Raw genomic sequence first — 12,748 nt, 5'->3', positions numbered from 1 at the left:
TTTACTACAAAAAAAAGGTTGCATAAATAATTTAAATGTGGAAATAAAAAATAAATATGGAGTTCATTCTCTATCGCAGTCCTTCCTTTTGTGTCTGTAGAGAACAGCCGCCCCCCCCCCCCCCCCCCCCACACCACCCCCCACCACCAGGTTTGCATCGCAGCTCCCTTCCAGTTGCTATTTCGAATTTAGAAGACGTGGAGGAGGAGTGGGGGGGGGGGGGGGGGGGGGGGGAAGAAGCTATCATTTCTCAGAACAGCGGCCTGGTGACAATCTGTGGAAACACGGTGAATATTCTTCATGGAGTCGGAGGAAGGAGATCGTGTTTGTCCGACTTCCTCTTCCTGTCGGATTATTCAGGAGTCGATAGAATGATTCAAAACTGAATTTCTGTTTTTCTTTTTAGGTTATTTCAGCTCCTATCTTTCCGGTCGGAGTTATTTAGGGAGCAGAGCCGAGTGGAGGTGTCTTGAATCTTGCAGCCTGACACAGAATTCTTTTATTTCTTTTTTGATTTGGCTGTGAGCGGTCGCTCGCTGCTCTGTTCGGCCCGTTCCAGGAGAATTCCAGTGTGGGCGTGTTGGAGAGCGCTCTGCCCCGAGGTAACAGCACGACCACGCACAATCTTCTGATGCCTCCTACACACATGTGCGCTTTCTGTGTGAGATTCCAGCAAACAGGAAACTGGCCGGAGGAAATGGCTTCTCATGACCTAGATCCCAACACCGGATTGGGCTCATTTAGTAATTAAGAGGAGTCACCGGAATGCCCAGCGCCCCCTGTGGTGTTCTGACGCTTCGCTTGCTCTCCTGACTCACGGCGCCTGGTCGTGGGAAAGCCGGTCCAGTGACTGACAGGCCCGGTCGGGGGGTTGATGCAGCGTGGAGAGTGCGGTAGGTCTGTCCCGATGAGTGAGGCCTTTGGTGGGTTGTCGGGGAGCGGCGTGGAGCCCGGGTCTCTCCAAGACTGTCAACATCCCACCGCCAGAGCCCCTGAGCTGCCACCATCTCCTCCACCCGCGGCCAAAAGGAGATGGATTACAACCAATTTGGAGCGGAGGTACACCTTTCCAGCTTTTCACAGAGCGGCGCTGCAGCGGAGCTCTGGATCCTCTGGATGTTTGTACAGATGGACTCGAGGGCTCGGGGAGCGTTTAAATGAATTCAGTTTGAGTGGAGGAGAGAGCGGGGGGGCAGGGAGGTTCTGAGCTGTTGGGGTGATCAGATACTTGGTTCGTATTATCCGTCATGGTGCTGCATCTCCTGACCGGTGACCGTCGGGCCGAGCCCGGGCACCGACTCATCCCCTCATGCAAATAAGCAAAGTTCACACATATGCTCACAGGCGGCTGAAACAACAAACAGATGACTTACAGTCAGCCCAGCAATTAGCTTATGAATTTGCTCTCTTTAAACTTGCATCTCCTCCGTATTTGAAGGAGATATGTTGGTTTGTGTGTGTAGTGTGTGTGTGTGTGTGTGTGTGTGTCTGTGTGTGTCTGTGTGTGTGTGTGTGTGTGAATGTGCTTCAGTCTTTTGTCCTCAGATGCTGCCGAGCTGCGTCAGTACGAGTTTCCCACCAGCGGCGTGTTGTTCTTTTTCCGGTCCTGAGCCGAGCGGCCGTGCTTCTTGCCGCGGTGCGTCTTCGGCACCTCCTTGGCCTCTGACTGGTTGTGGTGGGGCCTGAAGCGTTTGCACTTGCAGGAGGTGACCGCGCGGATTTTGTAAGTCCGAGTGTTGCCGTTGGGACACTGCAGCTGGACCCTCTGCGTCCGGGAGTGTGCCGGGATGCAGCGGTAGTCCGAGGCGCTGCTCCTCCACCACTTGCCGCGGACGATGGTGTTTGGCATGAGATGAGCCGGCATGCACTGGCCCGAGCAAACCAGCTCCCGGACGGGTTTGGCGCTGCGGCAGGATCCGTCGGTGATGTACCGGGTGGAACGCAGCTCCCTGCAGCTCAGCTCCGCGGCACCTGGGGGGGGGGGGGGGAGCAGGATATCACGGTTACTCTCATGGCGTCGGCCCAAAACAAACACTTTGAAATGCCGGCACGCTGGAGTGGACAGGTTAACTGCTCCAGGGCTGCAGCTCTGTCCCAGTCCAGCGTGAGCACTGGTTTCTCTGGTTCTGTTCATTCGGTCCAGAAATCGTTTATTTTCAACATTTCATCTGATACCCGGTGAAACACAAAAAAACATGTTCTTTCATAAATCCCACATAACTCAACAATGTGTTTGTGTTTTCAAGTCCAGATTCAAGCCAGTGAGATCATATCAGAGTCCCTGAATCGCCTTCGTGGTCCGATCATTAGCCGACGGTGGGGCTTGACGAGGAAATCCAGCTGGCAGCAATCAGCTGATAGCAAATCCAGACCAGAGGACCATTAAACAGCTCAATCAAAACCCTAATGGAGGTTTGGGCTGGAAGGAAAAGCTGGCATTCAGCGCCGGCCCTCAGGAAATGTATGTGGTGTCGGAAGAGTAAATAGCTGTCTGGTTATTTTAAGGCCGTGCTGCGACTGTACAGCTCTGAACACGCTGGACATCTGCCAGACTGATTTGAGACAACACACTCGGCCTGTAATCCTATAGTCCAGCCTCGGCTCTTTAACAGCCGGACGCATGAGTTATTGTCCTGTGTGTGTGTGTGTGTGTGTGTGTGTGTTGTTTTCTTTCTTTACAAGCAGCAGCGTTTAAACAAAAGGGGGCAACGGAACCGTCGGTTAAGAAATGATACACTCGGAGAGGGATCTGTTTTCCTCTGTGGCTTTCTCTGGCAGGAGGAGGGCTGAACAAAAGGATTTATGTGAGGTGACTTCTCCACATGAGAATCTGATCCAGTGTTGTTCTGTGGCCGCCACCGACGGGGACCACAGGAGGACACGGCATCAAACAGCACGCACTGGAAAGCGGTTTGCACCAGTTAGCACCGTGTCTAAAAAAAAAGAAGTCAGGTTTGTCTTGTTCCCTGCTCTCGTCTGTCAGCCTGTAAAATAATAATGACTAATGAGGGTGGCCTGGAGAGGAACAGCCTCACACACTTCACTACTGTACAGATGCGTGAGCTGCTCATCTCCCCAGGCAGAGAGAGAGACGAGCCCTGGGAGAGGACTGGAGCCAGGCCAGGCACTGGTCAGAGCCTCGGCTGAGACCCCCCCCCCCCCCCCCCCCCCCCCCCCCCCCAGGGACCATGAGGAGCCGTCCCAGGACACAAGCCAAGAGGCTGATGAGGAGAATGATCCAGGAGGATTTCTGCCTCCCTGTGTGAAACTCAACACATGTTGCTGCTCATCCGTATGAAAACAAGGAGGATGCTTTTTTCTTTTCAGATGTTTTTTGGTCTCTGGATTTGCATCGAATCATGTGATTCCTCGTCCCGTCTCCTGAGTCTCACTAACAGATTATCATTTGTTAACCCCCCCCGTCAGCCATCGTTATTGTAATGCACTCAATCATCTTCTCCTTTCATCCCCTATTTGAGTGGCCTTGATCTAAGTGAAAGCAACAACATCACACCACCCGTCTTGACTCGGAGAGAACAAGTGTGAGATTAACTTACATCCACCTTCACGTGGTCACAGGTGGGAATCATTCTCAAAGCCGGTGTTTAAGACAATTTCCCAAAAAGACTCCTGTAGGTTGTCCTCTAGAACAATCTGTGGCTTTTTTCCATTCAGGACATGTTGTTGCAATCAAATAGTTGTGTTGTAAGTAGAGCTTGACTAATAGTTTAAAGAGAGAAGGAAATAACCTGGAAGACAAACGCCCTGACGTCTCTGTGAATGCCCCACTTCAAATTGTGTACAGGGGAAGAAACCACAAGAATGTGTGTGTGCGCCGCTCTTCACCCGCGACTCGACAGATTGAGAAAGGAAACAGTTTCCCCCGGAGCAGAGCTGCTGGTGATCAGGGAACCGCAGTGAGAAATAAGTCAGATTCAAAAGAAAGGTTGAATTTCAGCGATTTTAAGTCGGGTTGTGTTGAATTAAACGTGTTTTTAAATTATCCTTTTATTCTAGGAGCAGATTTTATTATTTTAATTAACTGAAAATAAGTAAATTAACAATTTTTTCCTTCTGTGAAAAGAAAACTACAGAAACTGAAGAACGTGTAAATGTTTCTTAGAACTATAAAATATTAATTTAAGATTTTTTAACACATCACTGACACTTAAATTAATCTAACTAATGTGAAAAATATTTTCTTTGACAAAAATCCCAAAACCTAAACCTAAAGTTCTAAATATTGCAGGAGTTTAAATTCAATTCGTCCTCTATTTGTTATTATATAAGTTGTCATGTTCACTTCACATGTGGTTTCTTGTTAAAGCCAAATGTTTGACTGATTCTGACCTGAAACGTGTCCTGACATCTACGCGTAAAATCTTCCAATAAACCCACTGAGCCCTTTTTTAAACCATTTTACGCACTTTTACGCACGATTAATTCTCGATCTTCTGCTTTCAGTTTCCTCTCTTTCTCAACACATCAAACTTGAAACATATAATTCTACGGGATACTCACTGAAGGAGACTGCGTTTACGTTTCTTCCGCCGTTCTTCGCCCGGTTATTCACAGTGTTATTTCGGCCGTTGCTCGCCTGCGGAAGGTTCGCGTCCTGTTGGGGCGTCCGGGTATTTTCTCGGTACTCCGGTAAAATCTCCGTGGCGTCGTTTTTTAGTCCCTTCCATCCCTTCACGGCGGAGCAGCATCCCTGGAGCAGCAGGAGCGCGGAGCTGGAGACGAGGAGGGCCACAGACACCTGCATGCTGCTGGGTCAGCGGCACGGAACGAGCCAAAGCGCACGAGGAGGTGGAAGAAGGAGGAGAAGACGCACTGGCACCTCCACACACTAACGCACAAGAGATAACCCTCAGAGAAAGACAGGGGCGCGCACGGTATTTAAGCTTTCACGCAAGTTTCGTCAAGACTGACAATTAAGTGCTTACACGAAGTGGGAGGGGTCCAACCTGGGAGAAGGATTCATTGAGAAACGAGGAGGTGGGGAGAGATGGGTGCGTGCGCAAAGGGAGGAGAGGAGAGTGGGGAGAGATTCGGGGAAGAGTTGTTAAAGGGAGGGAAAGGGTGAGAATAAAACAGGAGAGATGACAGAGAGATGAGAGGAGGGGAAATGATAAAAACAGGGGGGGGGGGGGGGAAGGGAGAGGGAGAAAAGTGATGAGAGGAAAAGAGCCGCAGTGGATGAGGAGAGGGAAATAAAAGAAAGAGGAAAGGAGATGGAATAAAAGAGATGGAGGGGAAGAGGTTATAAAGAGGGAAAGGAAAGGATGAAAGGGGGAAAGTGTGATAAGAAAATAGGAGAGAAGAAAGGGAAGAGGAAAAAGTGAGGAGAGAGGAGAAGAAGGATGAAAATAAGAGCATGAAGAAAATAGACGAGATGAGAAAGCAGATGTGGAAAACAGGATATGAGAGAAAAGGGTGAGATTAAAATAGGAGAGATTTAAAAGTGAGGTGAGATAAGGGGGGATGAGAGAAGAAGAAAAATAGAGAAGATGAAATAAGAGAATATGAGAAAAAAATTGGGGGGGGGGGGGGTAAAAAAGAGGAGGCAATATTGAGAGGAGAGGAGAGAAGAGGAGTTTAAAAAACATGGGAAGAAGAGAGAATTAGAGGAGAAGTATATAAAGAGGGGAAAGGGTGAACATCAAGCAGAAGAAAGAAGAGGAGAAAGTGAGGAGGAGAAAAAGGAAGGGAGAGATAAAAGAGAAAATAAGAGGGGGAGGCGAGAGACAGAATGACAGAAGACGAGAGGACGATAAAGACACTCTGAGGGGAGAGGAGGTGGAATGGGGGAGGAAAGGAAGAAGATGTGATGAGGAGGAGATGAGAGGATAGATGGAAAAAAGGGGGGGGAGAAAAAGGGAGAGAAACAGTGAATGTGAAGCGTGAGACACAGGATCTCACTGGGCTGTTGTCGTTGGAATTAAGTGAACAAATGCATCTTCTCCTCCTTCTTAATGACTTCCGCTGGATGACGTGTCTCCAAAGCATTCAGGCTTCTTTCTTTTTTTTATGTTTTGTTCTGAAGCTGGTTTATTTTGGACCGAGTCTCAGGGCGAAGCAGAGGAACGAGGCTGTTCCACCGCTGCAACATCCTCCTCCTCCTGCACGAGTTCATCATTAATGCCTCATTACCCAGCGTTGTACTTCTCAAACTATAATGACCATCTTCACAAATCTTCATCTGTCTGCAGGAATCCGCTGACCTCTTACAAGCTGCTTCCTCCCGCTCGACACCAGAGCGTCTCACAGGGAGAAGCCGATCTTCCTCATCCTCGGATCTGGTTTGAATAAGATGAAAATGCACCGAGGACGTCGTGTGCGCTCTCCTCCAACTTTCCTGGCATCCCGGGGGTTTGATGAGTGCTGACAGATGGAGGCTCTCTCACTCAAACACTGCCCTCTTCAGGGAGAACACACAAATCCTCTGAAGGGGGAAATGATGGGATTAGAGTTCATTAGCATCAAAGTGGCCCCTCTTTAAAAATGTCCAGCTCTTTATGCTGAGCAGGGGCAATTCAGAAGAATGGCTCTCGGGAGAAGAAAGGGAGCCGGGGACGTGGAGGGATTATCTTGGTCGATATCGTCTCTTTGACACATGTTGTACCCGATCATTTGTGGTTCAGAGATGTTTCCATAATCATATATCATTTATTCAAGCCTCGAATCAGGGTCTGGAGCTGCAGCCAACTGGTCGTCAACTGGATAACGCTGCATTAAAAAGAATAACCCTGTAAAGATGAGGCCTAAATAATGTTGGTTTATCGAGATCAGTATTATTTTTCTTCCACAGGAAACTAACAACAGATCCGTTTGTTGTGGTCGACGTCTCGTTAAGTTGAAACGACAAAGAAACGACTTTGAGGCTTTGAGGAATTTCAGTTGTCACGTTCGATTCCTTTTTTGGTTGTTGTAGTTTTACCACAATGATTGAAGTGTGTGTTCGACCGATAGTTTAAAAAAAAGAATCGTTGCTTAATCTGGAAAATGTTTATTTTTATCTGGTTTTTATGGTTTTGGCTATTGTCTAATAAAACATTATCGAGCTAAACGCTATTTATTTTTTAACCACTTTAGGGAAGAAGAAACAAACATTGTTGACATGTAATCACCCTGTAAAGTTGTTTTGTTTTCTCATGTTAGCAAATGATTACAAACCATATGTCGGCAACACAAACAGATTCAAGCCACTTTCCACTGAACCATGTTTTGGTTTTCGAGCTCCTTTTTGAAAAACGTTGATTTATGTAAACGTTTCCTTTAGCCAGTCGCTAATCTGAACAGTTTACGTTAGCTAGCTAGCCATTGTTAGCAAAACCCATTCGTAAAGACGCATCACGTGTAATTTCACGCATCTTAACACGACTACAGACAGTAATTTGACACATTTAAAGAAAGAGCTGCTAATAAACATCTTGATAAAGAGGGCAGCCATCTTGGATTTCGAAGTCGGGCATTGGCGAATGGTGTTAACGAGAGGCCGTAAATGAAATTGTAAAACTGGGTGATAATTCTGTTTGGGTTTGTTTCCCCGGAGCAATAACTGTTTACACATTTTAATCAATGTTGTAAGAAATATTTGGTAAAAGTAAAAGTTTAAACTCTCGTAAAGCGCCGGGTTCTTCGGCCGTCACGTGTCCAGGTAGAACTCGGGAACTGGAGAGACGGCTGCAGAGCTTTTTGAGCGTGTGTCATAAAATATAAAAAAATCTCTTCAAGCTGAGATTCTGGCTGTTTACTAATTCTTCTTCAGGCATATTTTATGACATTGGCAGCAGCTGGGATGACGCTGAGGAGCCGGTGGGAAGACGTTAGCCGTGTTAATGAGCGATTTGGTCCCAGGGTCTGACGACTGCCAACATGTGGAAAACACACGGACACGTTTCACACGGGATGAGGCGGCTGCTCGGGATCGATCCACCGACTCATCAGGATCAACAGGTATCAAATCTACGAGAGAACGGTTCATGTTTGTGTTGATTTGGCTGCTGCTGGAACTCTGATAAACTCTGATGTTGAGCATGATTCTCCAGCCGCGAGCCAAGAGGTTCACGAGTAACCAGAATAGACAGCTCTTCCCTCCTATTGTCTCCAACCTTCCAGCTCTGAGGTCGAGCCAGAAGGTTGTTTTTTTATATTCCGGAGCGATGGATGGTCCCACTGTCGACACAAAGCCAGCTCTGATTACAGACTTTCTCGCCGACATTGCGACGGATGTCAGTCACAGGCTTAATTTTAGAACTCTCTGGGTTTTGTGCTTGGAGCCCTCGGGGCCCGGCGTCATGATAACAGCACGACGAGGCCCAAATAACAATCAGATGCTCACCAGATTGCAGAAGAGCCTCCAGCACTGCAGAGTCATCTTTTTTAATTTATTTATGGAAATGGAGACAAACTGTTTTCAGTCCATAAACCAAAGGCTCCAGCTCCCCCCCACCACCCCACCCCCCCCCCTCAGTGCTTGGTGGATATATGGCACACGTCAAAGAGCTCGATCTCACAGGTGAGGAGCGAATTCTCAGTTCCAGGCCAATGAAACTAAATACGCAGATTGTGTGGAAAACGCTGCAATATTTAACTGAGTTTGAGGGTAAATTATTCACAGTGTGTCTGCTGCAATTATGCAAAAGAGATTTTAACCTTCTGGGTTATTTCCACACCGATCCCCAGGAAGATATTAGAGTCAGAGCTTCATGAGTTAGAGCGAGCAGGCCTGTTTTTTTAATGAAGCAAATAGTGACGCATTGTGTGAAGTGAACTGTGACCCTCACCGAGCTGACGTCGTGAAACATGGATCATCGTGAGTGAAATTATCATATTTCTTTAGCCCCTCAGTTGGAAAATGTTTTTTTTTTTTCCTCCCATGTCATTATGACTGAGTGTGTTTCTAACGAGTCTCTGGGCCGAGGAAACTTCGTATTGAGTTTCAGGTGAATCTGTCAGGGAGTGAAAGGTGGCATCGAATGTCACATTTCAATTTTACACAATTCTTTTCATAGTGTAATTTGATTTGAAAAGCTGTAAAAAACTGTATATATAGATCTATATATATATAGATCTATATATAAAGAAATTGCAATGCTTCCTTTTTACAAATTGGGATTCAAAAGTACAAGAACGTGTGAAGTCTGACATGAACACATCTCAGATTAAGTTACAGGATATTCTAGAAAATCTGTGGTTTTATGTTAACATTCAGAATGTTATCCAGATTTTTTTGTATCTAGATTTTACATCTCAGCACATGTGGATAGATTCAGCTCAATTCTTCAATTAGACCGAATCACATCTGGACCTGAACATTTTTTTCTCACCTTTAACTTGCACTTTTCATTTGAAATGTATCACTACTCTATGTTAAAGTGAAACTATCCCTGTCTAAAATCCACTTAAACAAATGTGTATTTTTATTTTTCCTTTCCGTTCATATCCAGAATCTAAAACTGAGAAAACACAACGTAGAGGACTGGAGTTGATCGATTGCTGCGTCGACTCTGGACGTATATGAAAGAGTTTCAGTATTGGCCGAGCGGCGGCTCTGCTCTGCATCACTTTGTATATCCCTCCGTGTGAGGGGCTCCCCCCCCCCACACCACTGATCTATCACACGACTCTTTCCAGAACCAAATCTGTGCATTGTCGCATTAATTAAAATAATAAAACGATGTTCAGCTGGAGAGAGAAAGTCCCGATCTTCTCCTCGTGCAACAGACTGAGGACACATGAGGAAGAGAATCAAGTGTGACAACAAAGATTATAAAATGGATGACAGCCCCCCCTGGGTGCCAGTAATTAGTATTTTCGTTTTTCTTGACTTCGAGCCGTTGGCAGAAAGCGTTCGTCTGCTCGCCGCCGCCCCCCCGGTGCCTCCGGAGGAGCAGGAGGTCACCGGGAGTTGAACGACTGCTGCCGGCGAGCTCTCGCTGAGACGTGATAAGCCCAGAAGTCCAAAGTGGGATTCTTCTTCCCCTCTGATCTCTCATGTGGTTTCCACACGGGGAAACCGGGAGATTTGACCCTGGCTGCTATGAATCAGGATCCAGCCATTTCCATTGTTTGTCTTTGGGCTTTTCAGCATCAAAATAGAAAGAACGCCCATCGAAACAGCCTCGCAGCCAGGGAGAGGGAGCTGTGGGAACGGGTCTGGCCAGACCTCAGAGACCACACTAAGCTGTCTGCTAACCAGCCCGAGCCTCCCGGCACACCGCTCACCACCGGCACGCTGCCTGCCAGCCGGCCGCAGGTGCTATTCCTAGCAGCTGCAGAAATTAACCAACAAATGATCCGGCTGCACAAAGTCCATCTGCGTGTTTGTGTGTCTCTAACAAACACAAAAACAAAGTGTGTTGAATGCATCGTTGCGTAGTTAAGACATATCTAAGATAAGAGTGTCCAAATCCAGTTGGGCAAGTTAAATGGTTCAAACTGGTTTTACTTGGTCTCTTAACGAACCTCCACAAACACCCGTCTTGAATTCGATTAATCTGCACCAGGCTGCTCACACACTCATAGACATCACTTCCCTTATTTTCTTTTTCAGATCAACAATCATTTATTCTTTTTCTGGGAAAACAGTGAAAAGGAGGAAAAAAACGCCCAATCTGAGAATGTGAAAGACGGTAATAACAAATTCCTGGATCCAGATCTGCACCAAACTTTTATGGGATCTTTCCTCACCCATAACAAATGTTTAGTGGTAATCTGAAACTGTTTTGTAATCTTGCGTCAGCAAACAAACGATAACGAACAGGGGTGAAAACATAACCTCTCCCTGCCTGCACCCTGCTGCTGATGTAATGGTGGATTTAGATTTAGATTTAGATTTAGATTTAGATTTAGCCTGATATGAGAAGTACACTTGTCTTAGTTCAGTCAAATACAGTCTCCCAGTCTTCCTCCATGTTCTCTGTAATGGTCTGTGTGCTGGTTACATACATTAACACTGCCGGACCATCAGGTGCCAAGAGAGGGATTGACAAGTGTTTTAGCAAGCTGTAAAAAAAAGTGATGTGTCTTATGAGAATATCTGTACAAGTGATATATGAAGGTGTCAAAATCTGCTGCTGCTGCTCCTCTGCGACGCCCGCACATTTCCTCCTCGCCGTCATATCTCCCAGAATGCTTTGCGAGGTGTTTAAATTGAGCATGAAAGCAGCAGCAGGCTCGGCAGCTCTTTGGAGAATCTGCTGCAACTTTACGTCCGTTTTACAAGATTAATAAAACAAGATAACGGGCACGTGAGAATAATCTGACGCTCGTGCACCTTAATCTTTAAATAAGAGGTTAATTAGAAGCAGAGTCCATTAAAGGGGGGGGGGGGGGGGTTGTAGTCGTGTAAAGGTGCTGCAGCTCCACGTGAGTTCCAGGCCCACCCACCCTGCAGCTCCTGGAGAAGGTCCAGCCATTTTTGTTCCTGTGCTGAAGCGCTGCTCTCATGCAGCTCGTCACAGAGGCTGACCACACGTGTGCTGCTCTGGATCGAGACGCTCGCATGCATCGAGGACAGGAGTGTTTTCACAGAGCGGCCAAGAGGATGTGGCAACGGACCATTCGCTCGCTTCGCCTCGGAGACTGATTACTCCACGAGAAGAAGCTCGGGGTGGATCCGTGTGCACAGAGGAGCTGTGTGCTCACTGTGATGTAAGAATACATAACGTGGACTCACACACTTGTGCGCATATATTTACGATAAATGAGGCGAGTGTACTTATGACACCTTTATGATTCCTCACGCACAGGACGCAGCTTCACTTCCTGTCAAAACTGAAAAGCGGCCTTTTCTGAATAAGGTGAAAAAAACCTTCACGGTGACTCAGGTGAACTTATTAAAAAGCAAAACGTGACTAACAGAAAAATAACGCTCTTATTAATGAGCTGCTGCAGCGTGGGGGCTCAGCAGGCGACTGTGCTATGAATGTGGGGCAGTTAACTTTGAGCAGGTGATGCTAAGTGAGTGGTACAGCCCATCTGGAGCAGCTTAAGTTAAACGTCAAGACCAGAAAACAGGCCCAACAGGTCGAGCAGTGAACGATCCAGAGTTTTCTATCTGCGTTAAAAACTTATCTTCAGTGGGAAACTTTCATTTCATCCCTGACGGCGACTGGATGATCGTGGAGTCGGAGAAGCATCGAGGTGACACGGCGGCTTGATGATGTGCAGCCCTTTGCAATTAAGTGCGGCTGCAAAGTCTGTTTCACAGTCGAGCACGAGGCCTGTGTTTCAACAATGTCGCCTGAAAACTTTCCACAGTTATTAAACGTCCCCGTTTGCAAACCGCAGCCACCGGCTCTCGATCAGCATGTTTTTTGGTTTATGGCTCAGCTCGGGACATTGTTCCTTCCGCAGTAATCAATCGCTTCCCCCCCCCCCGTGAAGTTTGTCTCCTTGTTTCTTCACCACAAACCGAGCACCTCCAGAGTCTTCCTCTCCCCGGCTCGTGTCTCTGTGCCACGGCAGCTTGTTCTCCTCATGTCTGCTCGGGTTTGATGTGTAAACGCTGGACGCTGCAGGACGCACACACGCACACAGCAAGTGCAGTAAACCACGGCCTGAGGGACGGAGATGAAACAGGCAGCACCACCACGGGCACAGGCGCTTGGAAGAGGATCTGAGGATCGCTCAGCTCCAGAGCTCGTTCTCTCTCCGTCTCCCTCGCTCTCCCTTGTTCTCAGCATTTCCTAATAATTAGTGCTGCGTCGCAGATGTGCATTTCTCCCTTTTCGCCCTCCTG

The 12,748-nt window shown here is 47.2% G+C and overlaps 1 protein-coding gene across 1 annotated transcript; it reads right to left on the bottom strand.

Moving 5' to 3' along the window:
• Window positions 1-235: 235 nt before the first annotated feature.
• On the bottom strand, window positions 236-6,166 carry sost (sclerostin). Its single transcript, XM_053414258.1, has 2 exons — window positions 4,522-6,166; window positions 236-1,971 (listed from the first exon to the last, which is right to left on the bottom strand). Exons 1-2 carry the CDS (start codon window positions 4,763-4,765, stop codon window positions 1,562-1,564), a joined length of 654 nt encoding a protein of 217 aa, XP_053270233.1. The 5' UTR covers window positions 4,766-6,166; the 3' UTR covers window positions 236-1,561.
• Between the last annotated feature and the right edge of the window lie 6,582 nt (window positions 6,167-12,748).

The sequence above is a fragment of the Pleuronectes platessa genome, chromosome 21, assembly GCF_947347685.1.
Source record: "Pleuronectes platessa chromosome 21, fPlePla1.1, whole genome shotgun sequence".
In the NCBI taxonomy this organism is placed as follows: Eukaryota; Metazoa; Chordata; class Actinopteri; order Pleuronectiformes; family Pleuronectidae; genus Pleuronectes; species Pleuronectes platessa.
The sequence above is the reverse complement of the archived record's forward strand: the minus strand, read 5'-3'. Positions and strand labels throughout refer to the sequence as shown.